Source organism: Emydura macquarii, unplaced genomic scaffold (genome assembly GCF_026122565.2).
Source record: "Emydura macquarii macquarii isolate MOO-44397 ecotype Brisbane River unplaced genomic scaffold, CSIRO-AGI_Emac_v2 contig_75, whole genome shotgun sequence".
NCBI lineage: Eukaryota > Metazoa > Chordata > Testudines > Chelidae > Emydura > Emydura macquarii.
The window spans coordinates 4,242,006-4,268,373 of record NW_027130212.1 but is presented as its reverse complement, the minus strand read 5'-3'; the positions used below and the strand labels follow the sequence as shown (position 1 = coordinate 4,268,373).

Here is a 26,368-nt window from a genome sequence, read left to right as displayed (position 1 = left end):
ATTTTGAAAATGGGGAACAATCTGGCATTGATCAGGGGATAAACTAAATGACCCAATAGATCTTTCTTATCTCTAACTCCTATACTTGTATGATTCCACAGTACAAGCTTGCCTTTTTTGTCTCAATGACATCTTATAGAACAACACTGTAGTCAGAAACAACACTGCTTATCTAGCCATCCATTTTTGTATTCTCCTTCCCTGTTTTATTATTAAGTGCATTCACAGAGAAATAGGATCTTGCCTTTAGAGTTCATATTTCCCACTGCTCATTTCTACCATGAACTCACGAAGGATGCAGTTCACACCTTTTAAATCAGTGAATTTAAGCAAAAACGCAAATGCAAAAAGTCCAGTAAGAATACATGAAAATGGACAAAGTTTCATATTTTGAATTTCATACTTTTTTTTTGCTAAGCGACACAGAGGCATTGTCCAAATCTTACATTAAATACTTTTGCTGCAGCCTCACTGACACTGATCATCACGGTAGGCTTATTTAAAAAAAAAAAAAAGATCTAAAATAATGTGTGTTTTTCCCTAAGTTTTCCATTTACTGTTTTGATATTTTACTTGCAGAATAGACAGTTACTATATTTTAAATGCAATGCCACATATTATGCAGGAAGCAAGAGAAAGATGGTCAATTTGAGATAGACCATAAGAAGTTATATATTGTTAGTAAGAGATTAATGTCATTATTAATATGGATATAGCATTGTTAATAATAATAATAATAATAATAATAATAATAATGTGCTAAATCTACCAAGTGCACAAAGGTGTGGTACTTTCTTGTAGATGTGTAGCAAAATAGGTCCAGCCTAGTAGAGTTATCAGCCCATAAAACCATATTGACTAAGGCAAAGTTTAGCACATGCTTCATTTGTTCAGCAAATCCCTTTTGCTGTTCTCCCATCCCTTTATCCGCTCTCTCTTGCCATCTGCCCCTCATCCAACCTTCCGCATCATACACCTTGGACTCACTGGAAGAAGGCTACACAACACAAGGGCATTAAAGCAAAAATGCACTTATCCAGTTGGGAGATTTCCCTCAGAGTCATAAAAAGAATTAGCATTTAAAGGTACTGGCACAGGGCTAGCTGGAGTGGTCCTTTTTGATTTCCCTAGCTTCCCCACCAGTGACACTGGGCTGCTCCAACTACTTGTGGAGAAAGGAGGAACCTCTGGTCAGAGAAAGGCAGAGTCCAAGTTGTCATTTTGACTTCTTCTACCTCAATTGCTGGAGTCTCTGGACAGCTCCAGTTGCTTCCCTCCAGTTGCTTCCCCTGATAGGACAGAAGAAAGTCCTTTTGGTTCAAGGTGGGGTTTCCTGAAGCTTTCATTGCTTCTCTACCACAGGATAATATGGACAGCTCCAGCCACTATTCTTGGGGACTGAGTGCATTTAGGATTTAATCCTGCTCTCATTGAAGTCAATGACAAAACTCCCATTAACTTCAAAAGAGTAGGATCAAGCCCATATGTTTCATCTGCCAATGAAGATTTATTTCTTCAACACTAACATAGGTTAATCTCTTTTTGCAAAATAGGGATACGTGAATTAGGTTTATTATGGTAGACAAAAACGTGGCTGTTAGCACCTGTTATGCACAATAATGTCCCTAGGGATGAGCTTCCAGACCTCCTTTCCTTAGGCTGATGTGCTACACTGCTGCTTTTCAACAAAACTGTTCATTAATAAAAACCGTTTAGGCTTTCCACACTTCTCTAGAGACCCCTTTACTGCTATTTCTAACTGCACTTCAGTATTGCCTATTGTTGCTGCTGCCCATAGCAGAGCCAGAAACATTTCATGGCACTTTTTTTGATAAAACTAGAAAATGAATGTATGTTTCATCATCTGTTGTCTGAATCTCTGCTTAAAAACTTACGGATTTCACTGTACTCTGTCAAAGGCAGGAAGAGACTGTTAGAATTTCACCCTTCCTGTAATGTATCTATGCATCTGTAGCATATGCTAAACTCAGTAACACTACAGGGAGAAATAAGTAGGAGGGGGGAAAAATCAAGTTTAAAGGGAAATAGCACTTTTTGTGTGCAAAAGCATTTGTAACAAAAATTATAAATTGGCTGTAAATCTCATTGTAAAACTCTGCAGCACTTCTGAAAAGCCAGACAACTTTAGCTATTATACGGCTGTATTAAGTCACTCTGGGAAATGGGATAGGAGTGAAAAATCAAAGAGGTGGAAAACTTGGCAGGTCTCCCAAATGTGCAGATGGCTTATTGACATTCTCTGCACTGGCTCTGCAAATGTTGCTAAGAAGTCTAAATATAGAAGGCTGGAAAAGTTCTTTACTTTTGCACATAAGATTTAAGATTCAAAATATAAAATAAGGGTAATGGGCTGAATAACATGTTATCCTAAAGCCAGACTTCTATATTCCCCAAGGATGGGAAGAGAAGCTTTCAGTGAAATTGTGAATGGAAAAGAATAGTTTGGATACTTGATCCACCAGGCACAGATTAAGAGGAAAAGGATACCACAAGTAACTCCCTAGTGCAGGCTGTAACTCCCCCCCCCAGCCTGGAGGTAACTAACACTGGTCACAGATTTCCAAAAAGCAGAAACGCAGGTGCCCAAAACTCTGATGGGCATGCAGGGTGATAAGTGGTGGTACCCAGAGGGGAGTATACCTGGGTTTTGAAGTAAGTGTGGAGAGAAGTTTGAGATTCCGCCTTGAGACAGGTGCAGGCAAGGGACCAGAGAGACCAGAAAGGGGACAAAGATGCAGCTAGCTCCATAACAAGAGCGTTCAACAAGTTGTAGAAGGAGCTCAGCACCATTTGAGATCAGGCCTATCTTTGAGATATTCATGAGTCATTTTTGTACTATTTGATCAGTTCCATTGCAAACCTTGTAATAACCAGGTTTGAGATAATAAAGAGAGATCTATAAATTGCCTCAATGCAGTAGAACCCCCTGGTCAGCAGCATTAAAAGATAATTGAAAATGGTAAGTAATAGAAGAACATCACATTGAAGTAGGCTATAATTATCAGCCATAATAAAGGACATCTTTATACTGGTTCCACCATGAAATTAAGGTTATTGCATCCTGGAGACATGGTACGTGATTATTCAGCTGCATAGCAACATCGTTTTCATGTATTTTTTTGATAGAACAATGTTGGATATTATTGGTAAATGATGTGACAAAGGTTTGACCATTAGATGAATATAGCTGGCTTATGCTGCTTCAGCATTTCATCGTACAAATATTCATAAAAATATCAAGCCAATCTATAGCTTCATACATTTCTTTTTAAAATTCTTTTTATTTTATATATTTTCCTTCTAGTGGACTTGCTTTGGAAATTACTATTCTTGCTTAATATACTGACAAGTACAATCAGATTTAAAGATTGATTCAGAGCTTTACATTCTTACCACATATTTTTTCAGATTCATCTGAACCATCTGGGCAGTTTGGTACTCCATCACAAAATAAGTCTTTATTTATGCAGTTTATGGCATCAGCACAACGTTGCTCAGGAGGCATGCATTCCACTGAAATAATAATTGAAAAAAGGGGAAAAGAAAGAAACTTGTATTACAAAGGAGAACTGACTTGGCTTTGGAACGCCAGAACAAACATGATTACATAACAATAATCCGAGTTGTATGTCTAATTTGCCTATGGTGCCTTTACATGCTCTGAGTCAATAAATAATAGATGAACAAACAACAGAAAGGTGAACAAGTTCAGAAATATAAGAACTGAACATTCCCATCTTGTTAGAACTAAGCTCAAAACTAGGGTTGGTGGAAATTGTTTCATCACCTTTTTCTTCAAAATGAGAAAAAAACATTTTTATTTGACTCAATTGGAAATTTTTTTTTTCTCCTTCAATTATTTCATCAAAAATTTAAAATTTGTCATGGAAAATAATTCCCGCATTTTGACAAGCCCAAATAAAAGGCATTTTTTAGGACAAGTTTTAGTAATATTATAAATCTCTGAGGGGAAAAAAATCTATTTTTGTTCAATTTTCTGCCCAGTTTTACATATGGAGGCCCAGATCCTGCAATCAGCTCCCTATGGGCGAACCCTTAAGTCTGTATGGAGTCACAGTAACATGACTGTCCAAGGGTGTAAACATCCACTCACATGGATTTAATTGTTGGATCAAGGCTAAAGAGTGTAGTCCTGCCCCCATTTAAGTTAATAAGAGTTCTCTCAATGGAGCAGGATTGGACCCTAAAGACATTACTCATTTGGATAAGCATCTGCACTCTTGGAAGTACTTACCTCATTAGAAGTTGGGGCCTGGAGGTATGGAGAAGGGAAATAACTCATTTCTATCTATGTTTGCCTTTGCTTTTTTTAGTAAATGCACGAGTGAAGGTGGAAAATCTGACTTAAGAAAAAGGCAGCAAAATACTTTAAGAATATAAGAATGGCCATTCTGGGTGAGACCTATGATCCCTATAGCCAGTATCGTGTCTTCAGACACTGGCTGGTGCCAGATCTTCAGAGGCAATGAACACAACAGGTCAATCATTGAGTGATCCATCCCCTGGCATCCATTCCATGCTTTTAGAAATCAGAGGTTAGGGACGTCTAGAGCATGGGGTTGCATTCCTGACCATCTTGGCTAATAGTCATTGATGAACCTATCCTCCATGAACTTATCTAATTCTGTTTAGAACCCAGTTATACTTCTGGACTTCAAAACATTTCCTGGCAATGAGTTCCAAAGGTTGACTGTGTGTTGTGTGAAGTACTTCCTTTTCTTTGTTTTAAACCTACTGCCTATTAATTTATTTGGGTAAGCCCTAGTTCTTATTTTATATGAAGGAGTAAATAACACTTAATTATTCACATTCCCCACACTGTTCATGATTTTATAGACCTCTGTCATACCCCCCTTAGCAGTCTGTTTTCTAAACTGAACAGTCCCAGTCTTTTTAATCTCTCCTTGTTTGGAAGCTTTTCTATTCCCCTTATAATTTTTGTTGCCCCTTTCTACAACATTTCCAATTCTGATATATATTTTTTGAGATGGGGAACCAGAACGGCAGGTGTTATTCAATGTGTGGGCACATATGGATTTATATAGTGACATCATGATATTTCCTGTTTTATTATCTATTCCTTTCCAAATGGTTCTTCACATTCTGTTACCTTTTTTGACTGCTGCTGCACAATGAGCAAATGTTTTCACAGAAATTGTCATGATGACGCCAAGATCTCTTTCTTGAGTGGCAACAACAAATTTAGACCCCATCATTTTTTATTTATAGTTGGGATTATTTTTTCCAACGTGCTTTACTTTGCATTTATCAACATGAATTTCATCTGCCATTTTGTTGCTCAGTTACTCAGTTTTGTGAGATCCCTTTGTAATTCTTCGCAGTCAACTTGGGACGTAACCATCTTAAGAAATTTTGTATTGTCTGCAAACTTTGCCTCCTAACAGATTATCCTCTTTTCCAGAACTACCCATTTAGTCCTACCCTTTGTTTCGTATATCTTAATTAGTTACTGATGCATAAGAGAACCTTCCCTGCTATCCATGACGGCTTGCTTTGCTTAAGAGCCTTTGGTGAGGGATCTTGTCAAAAGGTTTCTGAAAGTTCAAGTACGCTAGAACACAGGATCACCCTTGTCCACACGCCTATTCACACCCTCAAAGAATTCTTATAGATTAGTGAGGCATGATTACAAAAGCCAGGCTGACTCTTCCCCAACGTATTGCTGTCATCCATGTGTGTGGTAATTCTGTTCTATATTATAGTTTCAACCACTTTGCCTGATACTGAAGTTAGGTTTATTAGCCTGTAATTCCCAGGATTGCCACTGGAGCCTTTTTTTAAAAATTGGTGTTACATTAGCCATCCGCCAGTCATCTGGTACAAATGGTTGATTTAAGTGATAGATTATATACTGCAGTTAGTAGTTCTGCAATTCCAGACTGGAGTTCCTTCAGAACTCTTGGGTGACTACCATCTTACCCTGGTGACTTAATATTGTTTAAATTATCAATTTGCCTCATAATCTCCTCCACTGACACCTCAGTCTGAGACAGTTCCTCAGATTTGTCATTTTGAAAGAATGGCTCCTGCGTGAGAATCACCCTCACATCCTCTGCAGTGAAGACCAATTGCAAATAATGTATTTAGATCAGGGGTTCTCAAACTTTTTTTGCTAGGACCCCCTTTGAAAATATTTCAGGCTATGATGACTCCCCAAAAAGGTGATGACCCCCCTCCATAACATTCCACCCCCCCATGCCATGCCACCATTATTTCTGTGCTGCTGCTGGATGGGCGGTGCTGCCTTCAGAGCACCCAGCCAATAGCTGCTGCTCTCCGGCCACCCAGCTCTGAAGGACTATCAGACATGTACGGGGTTGACAGCAACAGCCATGACGTGCGGGGGCTGACAGCTTGCGATCCCCCCATAATAACCTCGTGATTTCTTGAGGGGTCCCAATCCCCAGTTTGAGAACCCCTGATTTAGATTCTCTGAACTGCCCTGTATTGCAAAAATGTTCTGTAGGCCTTCAAACACTTTTCTTGCATTTATTTTAAATGCAAGTCACTGACCATAGACGGAATATTTAGTTTCTTGTGTGATATTCAACAAAACTCTCAAAAGAAAGATAGGAGTTAGTTTTAAAATATTGTTTCCTGAAGCATTCCAAAGTGATTTATAGAACAGTGAAGATATTCACAATAAAAAGTGAAAGTGTAAGAAAGAAAATCTGCCATTTTGCATTCAAGCAATAAGCCATACACTTCATAGCCTTTACATCAAAGCCTGTTTTATGCAGAGTGGGAATGTTGACCAGGGCACTGAAAGTTCATTATGGGTATTCCAGCTTTCCCCAACTACCAAGGATAAGCAGAAACTTAAACATACCATTCAATCCAAAACACAGCATCCCTCTAACTCTACACTGAAGTGTCCGCAAAGGGAATGACCACAAGTCTTGGAGAGCTGCTTGAACCTAGTGCATTCTAGACTCAATGAAAAAAACACCAACAAAACTACTCCAAATACCAGAGAGATGCTCTGAGTGAAATTAATATGCAATAACAGTGTTGTGTTTACAAAGGATAGCTTCAATTCCATTTTTATTCCTATTCAGAAAACCAAACTGTACTGCCATCTCCTGGGCACAAGGAAACTGACATTTTCTTTTTTTTAATTTTAAGACTGTAGAACAAATTACCTCTAAATCATAATCCACAGAGGAGTAACAATTACATATGCCTAGACACATCTGAAAATGCATTTGTGTTTCTCATATTTTTCACTAATTAATGACTCTGGGAAATATTTTCAAAGGTACAAAAGGCAGATAGGGGCTTAACTTCCACTGAATGCCAATGGGAATTAGGCAGTTGACTGTCATTTGTGCATTTCAAAATATCCCCTATAGTCCATGATTTCCAAAAATGGCTCTATTAATCCAACGTAGTATACTACACAATATCCTTTGTGTTTAGGGCCCAATCTTTAAAGGTCTGCTTTGTGCATGGCTCTCCCTTTTCAGCCAATGGGAACTCTGTGTACAGAGTATTTATAGGATCAGTTCCATAATTTGTACAACTGAATAGTCAGCAATATCTTCTAGGTAAAACATGAAACTTTTCACTATATACAGTTACCCACCTGAATTTGAAGCTGTTAAAGACTTGCTTGTAGTGAGTTCTTCTGAATCTGTGCAATGAAACCTCAAGATTAAAACATTTCAGAAGCATATTCCCTATGCTCAAAGGCTTTATAAAGATCTTCCTTCTATTGGAAGAGTGTCAGTTCTAAAGGTGTCCGTGTTTGCTACTTTGTGCACTGGCTAGATCAAAGCAGAGTTACCAGCTCTCATGAGTCTCAAAATCCCAGATTCTGGAGTCAGGTGATTATGAGAGAATCTGTTTTCTTTTTGCAAAAAGGTAAGTTTTTGTTGCTTCTGGCTTTGTAGAAAAGCTTGAAAATGTTAACTTTAAGAAGTCAAAAATCCATAACATAAATCCAAAAACATAAATAATCCAATATATATTATTTTTAAATCACATGATCTATTAAGCCAATCACTTTATGTATGTGTGTGTGCATGCATTCCGAGAGAAAGAGAAACAGAGAGAGAGAACTTTCAAATAGAGATGATTCTTCCACTAACAAACAATGCATTATCTTATATTCTTATGATATGCAAAGATTCTGACCTGAAGCTGATGGAAGGGGGTTTGTAGTGAGATTCATAGGATCTGTTGGAACAAAACATAGTTGAGATAACCCTTAGGTTAGTTCTAATCTAGATCAGTATACACTCTAGTGTGTAAATTTATTTTACTGATGGGTCTCAAAAAACTCTGAAAACTTTGGTTGCTTATCTGTTGGTTATCCCTCCAACACCTTCTTCCTACTCTTCTTAACAATAGCCTGCTTTCTTCTGAGTCATGATGTCTCAGAAGATCCTTCTGAATCACCCTCCTGCACTCCCATAGACCACTGGCTGCTTATTAAGGTATTAGTTGTTGTCCATATGTACTACTGCTGTTGCCAAGACCTCCTTGAGTGTGATCATGTCACCTTTATCTCACAAAAGACATGTGTTATCACAGCTAATGAAGAGTATCTTTCAGCTCAAAAGGCTTGGTTTTTGAAGGAAGAACAGACCTGAGTTGTAAATCAGGTGCAATATATGAGGTGTAGTTGACAACAAGGATGATTGTATGTATGTACTAATCTATCAATTATGATACCATTTCGTCACTATGCAATCACTGGCAGGGTCCAATTAGCTCCCAATTACACAAAGGGATCACTACATATTTCAGTCTCTCTCTCTGACCCGCCTCCAGCTGGCTTTAATTGCTCATCTTTGATGCTGAATTTTTGAGGCCCAGCAGCTGTGGCAGCATCCCTATGTCAAGGAAAACTTGTTTCCCTACCTTTCCCCATAAGATTTCCTTTGAGAGTGGAACCAAAGCTCATCAAAGCTATTGCGCTAACCATCTCTCACAACATAATGATAGATATCTTTGGCCTTATCTAAACCAATCAGAACCTTCAAAAAGTTTTTGTTTTGATTCAATAGGTGGACAAAGATATATGCTTGTATTTATTTTTTCCCAGACTTGTTTATATCACTAGTTTAAATAGACTGTGAGGACTTCCATACAAAATAGGAAAGCTTGTCTTCTCTTTATAGATGAGTTCAAATCCAAACATCCCAAACTATCTAGGGTATTACTTCAGGCAAAATATGGCTTTATGGGCTACCTGCCACATTGCTGTACTCCAGTGTATCTCCAATAAAGTCAGTGCAGCTATGCCAATTTACACAAGCTGAATATCTGGTCCTACATTTGTTATCATGACTTATTTGTGCATACAAGCTAGTTTTCATTTTATGAGAAGTACGGACCTGATGTTAGAGGTGGGCTTGTAGTCAGAATTTCAGGAGCTCCTGGAACAAGATTAAGTTAAGTGTAAACTTTCTGTATAAAGTACTTTGGAGTTTTACATTAGCATAGGAACACCTCAAATATTTCGGAGACTCTTTTTGACTTGAATGTTCCTCTGATCCATTTGAAGTTTTCCAATTCCCTCCTGATGACTATCCTACCCCACTTGCAGCTTTTCCTCCCACTCTGTGAGCTCACCAAGGATTCCAGCTCCACATCATGCCCTTTCTCCCATTTCTCTCTCTCTTTCTCTCTCATGCAACAGAATCCTCAATCCTTATGTCTTCCAGAAGGATTTTATAGAGAAAGTGTGTCTTTATCTGGGGACCTCATCTGTGACTGTCATAAGGGACATATCTTTTCAAGCAGCCAACTTGAGGCAGATATCACCATTTCTACCACTTAACTCCTTGAGGAACCTGAGTCTCATAAGACAATATTTAGATCAGTTAAACAAGTTGAAATTAAAATGTGGTGTAGCAGTAATTTGCCACAAAGAAAGTTACTTTCTATCACTATGGAAGCTGTGTGACCATGGGCAAGTCACTTCACTTCTGTGCCTCAATTTCCTCATCTGTAAAATGGAGATAATGAGACTTTTCTTGGTACAGCATGTTGAGATTTAGGAAATTAAAGTGATATAAACAATTCTTATTCTAATTATTAATTGGATGCTCAATTCCAAATACCACATAGTTGCAGTAGTCCTGGAGGAATGCACAGTTGATTTCTTCTTTTGAGTCAGACTCGTTAATGTACCACAGCAAGAAAAGTTTGGCTACTCCAAAGTTCATGAGTAGACATATCATCCTTTTTATTCATAATTTTTTCTACAGAATTTCTGCGATATGATGGGCAATCATTTCCCACAATGATGTGCTGTTATATACAAGAACAACTTATAGATGATGCAAGTAGTCAAGATAAATAATGATGTTAAGGCTCTGGATTTAGTTATTGAATACCTAAAGTACTTAGCATGAAATGTGCCTTTAGAATATAGAACAGAAGAGACTTTACACACCAGATGTCCCTCTCCCCTTATGAAGGCAATCAGTAGCTACTTAATAGTGTCTTTAACAGAGGTTAAAAATGAAAACTAATCCATTTCCACTTCAAGGGATTCAAATTATTCTTTTATCCTCTTCGTCACTGAAAGCCTGTTCTAAAACTCATTGAAGTCAATGGAAAGATTCCCCTTGGCTTCACTGGGTGTTGATAATTTACCCATTGATCATACATCTCTTCCCCCTAGTTATCAAGGGTCCCACCATCATTTTAAACCAGATTTATGATGCTTAGAATCACCTCATCCACTTATTGACCATTCAAAGTTTCTCCTTTTGGTTAAATGAAACTGAACATCGGAGCCTTTTAAATTCTGTTCTTAAAGTTATTTCTCCACTTTCAGCAATGAGCAAGATAAATCATTCTGCTTTTTCCTCACAAGTAAGACAGAACATCTGACTCTCAATGAAGACTGAAACCTCATAACACTCTTGGCCAGAATGTTCTGTAATGGAATTTTCATGGGTGGACCTGTCTTCCTGCACATATCCCATTTCTGGATTGAGTGCCAAAGTTTGCAATAGACTTACATGTCAAGGTTTCATAGAAAGCAAATGATTTTCATAGTTACCTGTGATTTCTATGCTGTTCAATTCAATGTTAATAGTCTGCAAAAGGCTACTTTTATTTGCTTCAATACCTAAAACCAGTTCATTCTTTGCTTTCTCACCAGATACCCACTGTGCAAAGTATAGGTTGAATATTACGATAATGCTGCCATTTCTGCCAAAGAGAAAACATCACAGAAGACAAAAAGTTAATCACACAAAATACCAAGTGAGTAAAATATTTCTTAAATCAAGATTGGATCTTTTTCTAAAAGATATACTCTAGTTCAAACAAGAATTATTTTTGTGACGTTCTGTTGCCTGTGTTATATAGGAGATCAGACAACATGATTACAGTGATCTCTTCTGACTTTAGAATATACGAATCTAAAGAGGACCTCATTCTAATAGTGGGTTCCATTTACTAAACTCAAACTGTCAGGGCATAATGGATGGGCCTTAAGAGATATATCAAAGGGGACTAACTTTTAAAAAGAGCTGAATACCCTAGAAACTTGGGGCTTAATTGTCATTTCATTTACATTGGTGTAAATCAAAAGTAACTCCATTTATGTCAAAGGAATCAATGCAGTTACACTGGTGTAAATGAAAGGAGACTCTGATCCTTGTGTTTTGCTAAACCGACACTCAGTCTTGATTAGGTCTCATATTTTAGGCTTTATAATGTCCACATGAAAAGGCATTATATAAATGTTTTTTGTAACTCCAACATTAAGTGTGTTTGTGTCACAGGTGGATTACATAAGCACTGGGATTGCTCGCATGAAACAATATAGAGTGAAATCATGGTTTCACTGAAGTCAATGGCAAAACTTCCATTAATTTCTATAGGGCTAGGCTTTCATCTGAAGTGCTGTCTTGGTAATTAGAGCAGGGAAAAATTTTCTGCAGAATTTTTTTTTCCACTTAAAAATACAGATTTGTGACAACCAAAACACGTGGAGAATTTTTATTGATTATGGCAAATTGTCTCACTCAAAAAAACATTCAGAAATTTCAAAATGGTTAATTTTGATATTTCCAAACTGAAATATTTTGATTTGGGGGGCTCGATTCAGAAGGGGATTTAGGCAGCATTCACATAAGTGAAGAGGTGGTAATGCCCAGCCTTAAACTCACTAGCAATCACATTCAAATGGAATGGGGGAGACCCAGGTTCAAATCCTGACTCTGGAGAATAGTCAAAGTCTCTCATGTCTCAGGTCAGTCCCCTAACCACAAATCTAACCTAGGGTGGGGGTCTCTCACATTGAAACTGTTTCTATAAATAATTAAATATTGATTGGAGCAGGGACTGGAACCAAAGTGTCGCCCTCCCATTAACAAGTTACAGAGTTGCTCCAATCACCAAGCTATAGACTTGCTCTCACTCTTTTTGGCCCAATGAATATTTAACTATTGAATACGAAGTGGAATAGCTCAACAGGATAGCCTGAGAGATACCAAATAGCCAGGTGGTTAGGTCATTCACCTCAGATATAGAAAATCTTGATTCAAGTTCCTGCTCCAGAGTGGGGATGTGAACTGGGTTTCCCACATTCCAGGTAAGTGCCCTGGCTATAAAGTCAGGCAGCACCTCTTCCTCCTCCTTTGTTTTGTGAATGGCCTTAAGTCCTTTGTATTTCCTATGCTTTTAATAAACCAGTGAGTACACTAGCACTTATGTTGGCAAACATTTTATCACTTGGGGTGTGAAAGAGACCTTCCCTTCCGAGTGACAAAAGCTTTACCAGCATGAGTGCTCCCACCGACATAGCTCCCACTGTTCGTTGAGCTTGTTTTATTATGTCGACGGAAGAACTCTTTCCTGTCGGCATAATGCAACTATGTGAGCGTTCTTACAGTGTCACAGTTGAATCGGTACAGCTGTGCTGCTGTAAGCTTGTAAATGTAGACATGGTCTAAGAAACAGTTAAAGTTGCCTGCAATTGAAAGAAAACCTGTAGTTTAACCTGCAACAATTTATTTTCTGACGTTTTGATTCACCAAAAATTCCCCCCAACATTCAGTTTTTAATCAGCCCCAAACCATTTTCTGCTGATTTTTCAGAACGATCATCAAACTGAAAAATAATGTGTTCACCCCGCTCTATTGGTAACCCCTGCTACTCAGGTCTATACTTGTAGCAAGATCTTGGTTGAGTTGAATATATAATTTTGCTTAATGATGAAAAAGACATTTTCTTTTCTTGCTAAAAAAACAGCAGTGACCGTTCTTATTGCAAAGTATTTGTGCTAGCAGACTGCCACTGATTCAACAGCACTCTTTGATACAAGGTGATTAATCCTATCGCTGCACTGTGCACAGTTTGCAATATATCAGAAGGCTCTCTTTTTAATTTCTTAAATGATTCTGATAACCTCTAGGCCATGCTGAGTAAACCAAAGCTTTTATTGCTATTTTTCTCACTGAGTTGAGTTCCAAGGGTGAAACAATAATCAGATTGCCCAAAAGGGTAAACACTTTTTCATGAAAAGAGTCAACTAGAAAATGATTGTTGAGTCAAAGTAATAATTTAAGTATTTTCACAGTGGACAGGAATAGAGATTCTTCCAAAGAATTAGGGACCTTAGACAAAGTCCTTTGAAGTCAATGAAAAATCTCCCTATGACTTCACAAGGATTTGGCTCCTGCTCTATCTGCACAAAAGGAAGAGAAAAGGGAAACAATATATTTTGCCATAAAATGGCTAAGGTGCATAAATGAACAGGAATGTATGGGGGGGGGGGGTAGGGCAGGGAGAGGGAAACCTCAGGAAAATCAATCCACTTAGGGTAAATCTACATTGCTGCCGTGGTGTAATTTCTGGCTCAGGTAAATGTACCTGAACTAGCTTTGATTGAGCTCGCGTGCTAAAAATAGTAACATTGCCATGGTTAGTGACCTCAGTGATAATCCTGCCTGACCCCCCTGGAAATATGGATGAGCATCTAACCCGAGCCACTGCCCATATTGCAGCAGCCATGTCTCTGCAGTTACATCACTATTGTTAGTGCACTAGCTCGATCAGAGCTAGCATGAGTATGTCTGCCTATGCTGGAAATTATTCCCTGCCTGCAGTAAACTCAAAAGTGGGGCATTTTTTTCTAAAATCTGAATGCTTGCCAGGTGCATAAAGATTAATTAAAATCAACTGGGGAGGGGAGGAGTGAAAATGAAAACCTCTACATGTTATTTTGAAGCTCACCTAAGTAGAAATAATATTAAATATGTAATCATCTATGATTAGGAAAATGGTTGTGGGAGAATATTTGATGCTCACTAACATCTCCTCCAGTATGCTGATGAGTGGAGAAAAAAACTCAACAAATATATGAACAACCTATTCTTTTAAAAACATATTAATAGTGCTGCTCTGGGATTCAGATTCTCTCTCTCTCTCTCTCATTTCAGTCTCTTAGAGTTCTATTAAAAGGAATGAAAATGCAGTGTTGGATTTTCCTGTCTCTTCTCTTTTCTCTCCTGAAAACCTGATTCTCTGTGCAGTCATTTACATTAATGCAGAGTGAGTATATAATGCTACCAGATCAGAAAAGCAGTGTTTTACACCTACTTTACAATGGAGTAATGGAGAACCAGATGCTTTATTTTATTTATTTATTCATTTATTTTGGAAGATTTTTGTGGGGGGGAAAGCATGGTAATTACATGCTTCTCTGTCTGTCTCATACAATCTCTGAACATATGGTACCCCACAAATATTGTTCAAGAGCATTGCTTTCTGCTTCAATAGCACTGATGTCTCCTGCCTTTGTACAAGTTAACATTGTCTGCAGATAGATGACCTGATTTAGAAGTTTATTTGAGCTCTCAGGCCCTGATTCAGTAATGCATCCCTAAGCATGTGTTCAAGGGGACTGCCATATACCTTTGAAATTACATTGAAGTGACTGGGACTTAAGCATGTCCTGAACTAGTTTAGTGAATAGGGATGGTCCTGAGCATATGCTTTGCTGAATCATTGAGACATGAGTAGACAGGACTGAACTCAAGTTTGATTAGGTTTGTGGCACTATTGGCACGAGGGATATTAAAAAATAAAGCTAAACATCCTTTAACAAAACAGACTATGCCCCACGTGTTTTATACTGTGCAAAATACACTAGGTGTGGGTCTGTCTGGGTTACAACAGTAGCCTAATTTGTGACCACCAAGAAGATCTGCATCTCTTGGGCCAGATCCTAAACTGTTGTACACTGATGTAGCTCCATTGATGCTAAATTAATTTAAACCAGCTGAGGATCTGTCCCTCACTCTTGAACTTGTATCTTGTTCTCGAAGGTATCACCAGGGTCTGGGTGCACTGTGACTGAAAATACTCAGTAGAGCTTGAAAAAAGGCAAACAAATTTTCTGTGAAAAATGTTGCAGATTTTAAAATTATTTTTCATTCAAATGTTGACACTTTCTGGCCTTGGACGAGAGGCACATTATATTGCTTGACATTCTTTGGCCCAGGCGTGGCATAGCATCAATGGGTTCTGAGAAGAAGCTGTATCCTGAGGAACATCACTACACTATGCTCGTCACAATAGTGTTCATCAAAGGAAGGGGAGAGATGGAAGGTTCCAAAGGACCCCTTCAGAGACAGAATCTTTTTAAAGTACTGTTGACATCACAATCTAATGAAGATTTTTAAACTGAAAAATTAGGAACTAGAGTATATACCCACTTGAACTGCAAAACTTCAGAGCTCTTATACTCATTCTTCAGCTGACTTGCTTGATAGATTTCACTTATCTATAGAAAAATAGAAAAATTATTCATTGCCATTATCATTTTAACACTGCACATGTTTTCCCTCTCAAATCTCGACTTGGGAGGTACACAGTGTTCCTCAATGCTTGGCCAGTTTATCCATGTAAATATCTTACAGTTCTAACTGAGCTCAGGAACAGTGATCTCTGTCACAAGGAGAAAGAATAACGTTATTAATAGCAGAGCTGGCCAAAACTTGGGATTTCCAGTTTATGGGAAATTTTGATATTTTGAAATTTGGTTTCATTCTGATTGAGAATGAAACCAAGTTTTTCTAACCTCCCTGCACACTGGAAATTCCAAAACATACTCATTATGGAAACACCCATACAGGTTTTTTTCCAAGATGAAATATGCTCCCAAAGGTGACTGAAATTGACCTTTTTCTCAGCTTCACCACTGCTATTCAAATAACTGTGGTTAAACTGACAAGAACTGTGTCAGTTTCAGTCACAAGCTGCCAGGGCATCTAGGCAGCCAGGCCATGGCATTTGGGGGAAAAGACCCAGAGATCCCAGTCTACTGGGCCAGCTGAATCCCCAGGCTGGTTTCTGATGGAACCATTTCATGTTCAATGACTCTGCATATTCCAAAAATGTTTTGTCATAAATTCCCAACCAGTTATAAACAATATTAGATGACTTCAGGACATTAATACAGTTAAAGGCATGTTATCTGCTATATGCTCTTGAATTAACCATAGACTGATAGTCTCTTACCAATTGTTGAACATCAAAGGCCAAAACCTTGAAGTCAGCTGATGAGTTGTCTTGTAAACCATGGCTGAATGATACTCCTGACAGTATTTTAAATGTCCCTGTGGCTGCATGACTGTTTCCATATACTTCAGTCAGATTATTTAAAGAAAAACAAAAAGTGGAAGTGTTGAATTATTTATAAATATAAGCAAACAGTTGCTTTTGACTTTTCCAGTAAAGATCATAATAAAATATTGCTATTCTCCTTTCACTTTCTATTCAGAGCTTTTCTTTGCATTGTACTGATTTTAAAAAAAATGTCAGATTCTTTTCAGCTGTTTAAGGGACACTATTTCACAATGCTAACGTTTAAATCATGCTATTTTTTTCTAATCCCATTACTTTCAATTATTTCTTCAGTTCAAAATCACTATACTACCTGCCGAAAGAGGCAATGACGGGTCAACTTCCTCCAGGCAGGGCAACAGACTGATACAAGGGAAACACGGTGGGCAATGAGCTATTAAAAGTTTGTCAGTTCCTGGACTACAGGCTCCAAGATCTCACGCCGTTGGCTTGCTACAATTAAAAGCTCTGTGAACTTCTAAACACATGCACATCCCTTTGAGAGGCAGCTTTGAAAATACTGCTTTCACTGAACAAATTATTATACGATATGTGTGACTGACCTTTTCTACCAGAATATACGTGGTTGTGTGGAGGAGCTTAAAAAAATGTTCAAACAGGAATTAATTCAAGGAAAATCCTGTGACCTGTTATATGCAGAAGGTCAGATTAGAAGATCATAGTGGTTCCTTCTGGCCTTATAATTTATGAAAAAAAATTATGTAAAAGTAGGTAGTAAGTGATAGATCCAGAAAAGGACATAGACACTTTACTGACGATTTAGGCACCAAAGTCCAACATTTAGGCACCACTAAGGCCCTCAACCCCCCCTGTCCTGCTGCTGCCCAACACTGTAGGCATCTAAAGTCTCTAGAGCACCTAAATTTCTGCTGTTAAAGTCCCCATGGTGCCTAAAAATCTTCTTGTGAGCATACTCACAGCTGCCTCAGTCTAGGCACCCAGGTCCCTATTTCACATCTAAGTCCCAGCAGGATCTTCAGACTAGATGTTTCCCCACCTATCTGACTTGCAGGGCCCAATCTGGTAGTACCAAAAAATGAGGTTCACTGCCCTATGCCCATAAAATGATTTTGTAAAAAAGCATTTTAAAAAGAAATAAGAAAGTGAAAATTATTCAATTTTACGCTTTCCCATTAGAAATGTCATTGAACTTAACACATTCCTGTGAGATGTTTTGATTTCAATGAAACTGCATTTTCCTATGGAAAACTTATTTTAAAAAAATCACCTAGCTCTGACGGTGACTATAACCTACTTTGACTATCAATGGCTGAACTGTGCAATGTGCTGACTACCTCTTACTGCCGGCTGAGTACCCTCGCATCTCACTATCCATGAGGTTGGGAGATGAAGGCATCTTGCAAGATGGCAGCACAAATCAAAATACTACATAAATGACTAATATTTGTTTGTCTCTGAAAAAATCTGATCCTAGAGGTAATGAGCACATGCAACACACACTGAAGTCAGTGGGTGCTCAGTGCCTCAGTAGTGTTCCAATAAAAGACATTTACCAAAATGATACAGCCTACTTTGAAAAAAACCCCAAAACCCCCAAAGCTTTAATTTTTTTTCCTGACAGATATGACCAATTGTCATAATCTTTAGATTTAGATTACAATAAGAGTCTTCCCATCAACTTCAATGAACTTTGGATCAGGCCTGAAGTTTTTTTTACTTATCTTGTTTGCATCAGTTGTCAGTGGGAAAAAATGGTAATGAATATTTTTAAAGCAACAGTGGTAACAGCAGAGCATGAGACATGAAAAATAATTACAATGCCAACAGCAGTTGGCTTCCAAGTCTTGAATGCTCTCCAACAAGCTCCTTTAAAGGTTAAATCTTGACTACTTACCTTGTTGCGACTCCTTGACTAGTAGCCATGAAATTGTAATTAATCCAGCACAAACACACACAAAAATGGCAAGCAGAAAAACAAGCAAGATTTCAAAGTTACTGAGAGGAATACTTCTCTTAGATAATGACTTTTTCAGATTCATTCCCATCTAGGAAGTTTATATCAATTAAGAATTGTCACAAGAATCATATAAGCATGACAAAGAAAGCAGCGATCTATGTGAACAGATATTTATAGCAGAAGTGTGTAAATTAATAGCATCATTAATCTTCATTTACGCTCAGTATGATGTAGTTTTTATATCATTCACGAAAGGTTATACACAGTGTATGCTGGTATAAACAGAAAACAAACCTCTCATTAAGGGAGATGATAATGGCTAAGATAAAAAAAATACATATGCAAACAGCTACCCAAAGTTGTAAACGTTAATCATCAGCTTTGTATAATTACCTGTCATTTGCCAATTTTAAACTGAAAATAAATGTTACAAAAACAATTTATTGCGGCTTGGATTACTATTTTAGGGAGTAAGCACCCAGAAAGAAAACCATCAATTTACCCTCAGTAAGTAATAAAAATCAAAGTACCAGATTGCTCCAAGGAGTGGCAATCACCTTAAGGGCCCAATCCTGCCCCTGGTTGAGTGTCCTCCTCAACTCCTACTGAAATCAGTGTAAACTGAGGGTGTCCAGCACCTCACTGCAGACACTCAGTACCTCACCAGTTTTAATCATTTCAATATTTTAATCATTGCTCTGATTAATCTTTTTATTGGACACTTTTATTAATTTGGTGCACACCTATAAACATGTCTGATAACTTTGTCTTGGGTAATATATAGTGCTGAAAAGTACTTTGGAGGATGTCCAAAACTTTCTAGGATGTATAAAAGCATCTAACAACCATACTCATTTTGTTAGTAAATTAATTTAAGGAAAGTCATTTAGAATAGCATGGATATTAGCAATCGTTTAAAATTGGATTACTAAATTACTAGAAATGGTGTGAGAAGCTGATGTTTGTTTCTCGTAAGTGTTGATGTTTGAAATACTTTGCATGAGATGTTTTAAGGGATCCAAAGTACTTATCAAAAGGAATGTAGAGCCCATAGAAAGTGCTAGAAAATTAATAGTTCTATATCATCCTGATCCAAAGCTTATTAAATTGATAGACTGGCTCCCATTGAGTTCGATTGACTTTACATCAGGCCCTAAATGATTTTATTCATTCATCCACCCTATCCTGGACAAAAAAAGACCAGATTAAGAATCTGCAGGTATATTTACACTGCAAAGAGAAACCTATGGCACTGAGTCTCAGAGCCTGGGTCAATTCACTCAGGCTTGTGGGGCTCAGGCTGTGTGGGTAAAAATAGCAATGCAGATGTCCCCATTCAGGCTGGAGCCCGGGTTCCGAGACCCTCACTGAGTTTCAGAGCCTGGGCTCCAGCCCAAATGGAAACATCTACACTAATATTTTTAGCCCTGCAGCTCAAGCCCCATGAGCACCAGTCATTTGACTTGTGCTCTGAGATTTGTTGACAGGGGTTTCTTTGAAGCATAGACATACCCCGTTTGGCTTAGATAAATATATCAGAGGAGAGAACAGGGCCATGTGATCCAACGAAATGCCTGATCTTGATATTTAACAAAATCTTAAGAGATGTTCCTACTCCATGTCATCCATTAGTATGACTCAAAGAACACATTATAATGTAAATCTATGCAGAATATAGGCTCAGAACACTCCTACTAACTCCAAGATGACTTTCCTCCTCTGGGTTGTCCTGTGTTGTGCTGGTGGAAGTTCTTCAAGGCTGAATCAACCCCTGTCAGGAAGTGTGCAATCAAGGAATACCTATTAATTTTTATTTCAAATATGGTCAATATTTATTATTAATATTTATTTATTAAATATTTATTTATTTAATAAATATTATTTATTATTATTAATTATTTATTATTGTGAAACATGGAGTTTTTTTCCTACATTATTCCAGAGAAGTAGAACACATTGAACAAATTAGATTTTGGAAAATATTTTCAGAAGAAATGCTTGATTTTGGCTGCCCCACTGGAGTCATGTTAAAGGGTGTTGGTTTTTAAATTGAGTTGTCAGCATATTCTGAAAATCAGGCCTTTTTAATGTATGTCAGGCTAGGCACCAATAGACTGAGACTCCCTAAATTACTAGTTGCTTTTGAAAATACCATTAAATTTCCTCTTGCGGAAATTCCACTATTTTTTAAATCAATTTCCTGAGCTCTGTTGGGAAACTTGTCCTTGTTACCTACATACAGTCATGGCCTTTGAAATGTAGAACAGTTGTGGAAAGTAAACATAGCTGGACCAATGTCATGCTGTGAAGTTGTCTACATTGTACAAAAAGCAAGCTACTGCCTAAGGGAAGGCAAAAGGATCTTATCCATGCTCAATTATTTGGATTTCCCGATATACATATAATTTAGATTGTCCCGATAGTTATCTGCTATACAATTGGTAGGAAGGTGTTTTTTATGTACACTGAGAAAAGGTGATCCTAAGCTGACAATAAGTTTTGTGTTTTGTGCTATAAAAATCTGTATTTGTCTCAGATATTGTCTTTATTTTTTAAACCTGTAAATGAGGCCCAAATGATTCTAAAATAAAATAAAATAAAACATACAGACCACATGTAATCCATAGACTATCCATATTTGAAATGGAGAAAAAGCAATAAAACTGTGAAAGTATGTACAAAAGTGTATTCTCATGTAATTGTATTCTTTCCCACTTTTTTTAAGGACTAATAATTATAAAGTAGAAACTCAGCCAAGAGTCACACTTTAAAACAACCCATTCTTTCATACTTTTAAAAGCAGAGTATAAACTGTTCAATTCCAGTGATTCTACAGAAATCACTATTAAATGGCTCACTTAAAAGAACTTAAGTTTAACACTCTTCTTAAAAAAACATTTTACAATATTTATCCATTTAAATTTTCAGTATAAGGTCTAGGGATTTTTGAATACTCAGTACCTTGTATCAGAAACAATTATTAGCTTACCTCAAATCTAGCTAAGTTAAATGCTTATGTAATACTATGTTCCGTATGGGCAAAATACTAGAGCATGTCCTCTGTCCTTTATCTGGCAACTCTTCAATCAAAGTCATCAAGAGTTCTGCCTGTATAAAGTTTAGGTAAATATTGAGTGAGAACTTCTGGATTTCTACCTATATAAATATTTGCACCACTATCATTTTACACCTCTGAACAAGAATAAAGAATCTCATCTGGAGAACTTTTTTGAACCTTTAATTTTGGATTTATGCCTACATGGTGAACTGATTATATGAGAAATAGCAAAAGAGGCTGCAGTAATTTACAAGTCAGCTGTTTTATGGTGCATGGCATTCATAGTCAAACTGTGTATATGCTTGCATTTACTCAAGTTTGTCCAAGGACATAAACTTGCAAGAGTTTTCTCAAATTCTGGTCGTAATTACTATAAAGGAACTCATTTCCTAAACAAATATGTTCTTTTCTATTCGGAAAACTAGGTGATGGTGGCAGTAATTAATAAGCAGTCTCCAAAGGCTAAGTCAATAATGAATGTAATGTGAGTTTTTAAAATTTATTATTATTATTATTACTACATTGTTTGTAACATAAAATACCCTGTAGGATTAATGACCTATTGAGCAAGAATAATAAAATAACCACTGTTCTTTTCTCAATTTCAGTTGAAAACTTTCAAGACTTTGGAGACAGACGATGTTAATGTTTGATTAGTTGTAGTATCATACCAGTTAAATGCCTTCCTTCGTACATTGTCCAAGTATGTTTCCCTGCTAAGATGTTTTTACAGGCACTTATCCAGTTCATTACTATGGAGAAAACACTTAAACATTCCTTCAAACATACATTTTACAATATGATAATTCACAATTAAAATAGCGAATGAAGCTCTTTTGCTTGCCAAATGAGTAGTGAGGATTACTGCATCAGCTCTTTTCGCCATGAAATCTCTTGGATGATTGTAATCAAATAAAGAGCCAAATTCGAAAGCCAGGGAACAGCTTAGTCAAAATCTTTTAACTAAAGTTGGAACAACACAATCTTATTGTGATGCTGGTAAACCAGGGGCCAGCACTTGTCAAGGCTTTAGGCCTCAGGCAAGCATTGATAAATTCATTGTTGAAAACCAATCTGTTTCACTGGCGTTTTAGTATGGTTAAGATGGATATTGAACTTATAACAATGTGTTTAGTATTTAGACTTTATTAAATGCTTATAAAGTGCTGCATGCAGTAATCTCACTTATAATATCTTTAGCACATGCTACCATGCTATTTAATATATACATTTTTGCTTTGTAACTGTAAAAAATGTTTGCTCTAAAACTGTGAACCTAATCAGGAGGGATCATCTCATGACCATCAAGAAGTGCTATCAAAACTAAATGGGCCACTGTGGGATGTCACAACATAAAGTCTTTGTTAGTTGCCCCCCACACCAGGATGAGGCTATGTGCAAAAGGGCTCATCCAGTCAGCTTGAATCCTGGAGGAAGGAGATGAAAATCCATGACAAGAAAATTTCTCATCTTTTTTTGCTGTTTGGACTCTCACAGGGCCAGAGGTATGAAACAGAAGCAGAGATCCCCAGCATCAACCTGGGTTAGTCCTAAAAGACACTCATAGTTGACAGATTACTATAACTCTATCACCTCTTAGAGCCGCAGACTGTAACTCATTTGTGTATATATGTTTGCCTGCTTTAACGCTGTATGAACCCTTTCATTTCTTTTTCCTAGTTAACAAATCTTTAGTTAATTTATTACAGGACTGGCTACAAGCATTGTCTTTGGTGACAGATCTAAGATACAAATTGACCTGGAATAAGTGACTGGTGTCTTGAGGCTGGGAGCAACCTGAATGTTTTGTGATCTTTGGTGTAAAGCAGCTAACTATCACTAAATCCAGCTTGCCTGGGTTGCAAGATAGTCCCCTTGTGCTTTTCAATCTATCTGTGACTCCATGTTAAGACTGTTAAAGTACTTTAGGTGTTCACACTTATTACTGGGTTGGTGAAATCTAATTATAGAACATACAACTAGTTCGGGGTTTCTGCCCTGCTTCTTCACAGTCTGCCCTGAGGTTGGCACTCATGGTCATAAACTACTCTAGAGAGCATGATACTCATTATTTAGATTACAGCCAAAGAGACAGGTTTGTGTACATAGGGATATGCTAGGTGATGCAAACTAAACAATGATTTCTTTTCATTAGTTTACAGTTTCTGATATGGTACCTTTATAGAAAAGTTAATTTTCAGCACACTTCATACTAGAAATTATGCCATATCCTTGCAAAAGTTACTCTTTCCATTGACTTGCTCCATTCTTCATCTTTTATTCCATATTCATTTATTAATATCCTACCACTCACTCTGCTCCTGTAGTCTTTGTCCTTTTGTCATGACTCTTCACAGATGTGAATTCATTCATTCACTTTTGCTTGAAAATTACATTGGCTTGTTTAGTTATCTAACTCAGGTGGTCACTTGTATAACAGTGATCCAATCAAGGAAAAGAAATATCACCTGACTCATGTAACGACCAATAGTGTGCATTTTTCAAATTGCAAGTAAACATTCATTCATTCATTCATAATTCATCAGCAACCTAATTATTTACTGAAGAAATTAATGGGTAATTTAGAATAATAAGTGAGAATGTTATGATCTATTGGCAAACAATTTGCAATTAGAAAAAAGGTGAATTAATTAAATTATTAGTTGCAAATTATTTGATAAACTGTAGTTTGGTGAATGAATAGAGATGTTGTGATTGAGTTTTTTTGTTCACTAGCAGTTTCAGAAAAAAATCGTGTTGGCTCGATTAGAAAAACAAAATTCTTCAGAATTTTCCTCTTCTTCCCAGGTTTTTGAGTGATACACCAAAAGTCAAAATGTTTTGGGTTTTTTTGGAAATGTTGAAATGTATAATTTCTGATCCTTTTTCCCCCTCTTTTTTTTTTTATTGAAATAATTTAGTGTAACCAACACAAATTGGCAACATGTTTCAGTTGACCTGAATCTGCACTCTTCAGCAAAAATCAGCTTCAGCAGAACAATTACAGCCAGTTCAAGCTACAAACAATATTTTTTAAAAATATATAATTTAAAAGTGTACAATATTTAACTGTTATACTAGCAAATATTGTACCAATCCCTGTATTCAATAATAGAGAAGATAGGAATGGGACTACTTTTTCCCCCAAAAATGACATTGTTATTACATCTAACTATTGGTTGACTGATAGCTTTTCATTATCGACTCCATAGTCTCACTAACTAAGTTCTAGTTTAGGTAATTTTCAAAGAAATATATTAGAGTGCAATCCCAGCAGATTGACAGTACAGTCACTTTATATTGTGTCAACATCATCTGCTCATCAAGTAAAATTTACAGTCTTGATTGTGATGTTTCTATTTTCCTTTTAAATCATAGGGCAAAGAGATTGATGATTGAAGGAGAAATGTTGTGTTCAGATAATTCCTCTAATAACCAGTCTATGACAAACAGACCGAAAGCCTGACATTCTGTTAATCCATCTGTGGGAAAATGATTTGGTTACATTCACAGGAATACCCTTCCATAACAAGATGAAGAGAGACTCAGCTTTCTTGTGGCAGGTGTTTTCAGATATGTAAGTGCATTTCGCTGTGCAGGCTGTTGTGGAAGAAGCTGGAAAACTGCATCAATACATCTGCACTGAAAACCTAGAAACAGACCATTAACTTATTTTTGCTGATGCATATGAACTGACATTTTAAAACAGAACTCAGACATATATATTTTGCTTCCTAAGTTTGTTCTAACAATTCCAACTTTAAGAAACACAGACTTAAATGACTTACCATCAAGCTCTGCAATTGAGAACTTGGTGAGGTTCCAGATGAAGACAGTGGCATATTTATTGTGAAACCTCATGTGTGGGGGAAAAAAAAACCTTACATGATTCTTAATTCCCTCCACAGCATGAGTTACCTGCCATGTTTTTGGTAACTTGAAGGACTATGATACTCTTACATGTGTCTTTCTTGTTCAATCTGTTCTCTTTACCCTGGCTCAGGTAGCTTGAGCTTGGTATTGCCAGCATGGCAACACACATCCCTAGCATACTATAAAATTCTGTTGCCTGTACAAATTTCTTTTCTTGATGCCCAGGTTATACAACTTCACCTGAGAGCCAACAGAGGAGTTACATCATCTTTGGCCTGCCTGTGATATAATATTTCATATTTTTGGAAAACATTTATCAATAATCAGTTGTGGAGCAACAGTTGTGTTCCTAGTCTTTTAGGACACACAAACATCCATCAGATAATTTATCTGATTTTGTGAGTTTCTCAGCACTAACAGCATTCAAAGGAACAATACCTGTGAGAAATGAAATCCATGGGCCTGCTTATGTTGGGAGATCCATGGTGTGACAGGGCTAGACTTGATGGCTATAGAAGAGTGTTGGAGGATATATATATTAGCCCCAGGATCAACAAATTTTGTTCTTCAGCTGGGGTTACTCCAGGGCAATTAGGCCAGCTGAGGCCAATTAAGGAGCTTGCCCCAGCAGTTAAAAGCCTCCCTGTCAGGCAGATAGGGGCAGCTGAAAGGGAATTAAGAGCAGTAGCTGCTACTGCAGCTCTGTGCTTGAAGCGTTTGTAGTTGCTACCACAACACAAAAGGTACCTGAGTTAAGGAGAAGCCTGTCTGGGCAGGGCCAAAGGTCATAGGCACAGAGGCCTGAAGGAGGACTTGGCAGCCCAGACAACTGAGTA

The 26,368-nt window shown here is 37.3% G+C and overlaps 1 protein-coding gene and 2 long non-coding RNA genes across 3 annotated transcripts in view; all 3 read right to left on the bottom strand.

Moving 5' to 3' along the window:
• TMPRSS15 (transmembrane serine protease 15) overlaps nucleotides 1-18,683 on the bottom strand; it is a 73,247-nt gene extending 54,564 nt beyond the window's left edge. Inside the window, exons 1-7 of the mRNA XM_067542902.1 lie at nucleotides 18,539-18,683; nucleotides 17,602-17,607; nucleotides 16,558-16,682; nucleotides 15,753-15,820; nucleotides 11,084-11,235; nucleotides 7,649-7,690; nucleotides 3,415-3,534 (exon numbers count right to left, since the gene is read on the bottom strand). Coding sequence (XP_067399003.1) covers nucleotides 3,415-3,534; nucleotides 7,649-7,690; nucleotides 11,084-11,235; nucleotides 15,753-15,820; nucleotides 16,558-16,682; nucleotides 17,602-17,607; nucleotides 18,539-18,683 — 658 coding nt within the window. The remainder of the gene's footprint in view (nucleotides 1-3,414; nucleotides 3,535-7,648; nucleotides 7,691-11,083; nucleotides 11,236-15,752; nucleotides 15,821-16,557; nucleotides 16,683-17,601; nucleotides 17,608-18,538) is intronic.
• A 1,460-nt stretch (nucleotides 18,684-20,143) lies between these two features.
• Nucleotides 20,144-21,693, bottom strand: LOC137149390 (uncharacterized). The gene is made up of 2 exons (XR_010918768.1): nucleotides 21,591-21,693; nucleotides 20,144-20,372 (listed from the first exon to the last, which is right to left on the bottom strand). It is a non-coding gene; the product is annotated as an uncharacterized lncRNA (long non-coding RNA).
• Nucleotides 21,694-23,683: 1,990 nt separating this feature from the next.
• On the bottom strand, nucleotides 23,684-26,036 carry LOC137149383 (uncharacterized). Its single transcript, XR_010918767.1, has 2 exons — nucleotides 25,971-26,036; nucleotides 23,684-25,309 (listed from the first exon to the last, which is right to left on the bottom strand). It is a non-coding gene; the product is annotated as an uncharacterized lncRNA (long non-coding RNA).
• Nucleotides 26,037-26,368: the final 332 nt, after the last annotated feature.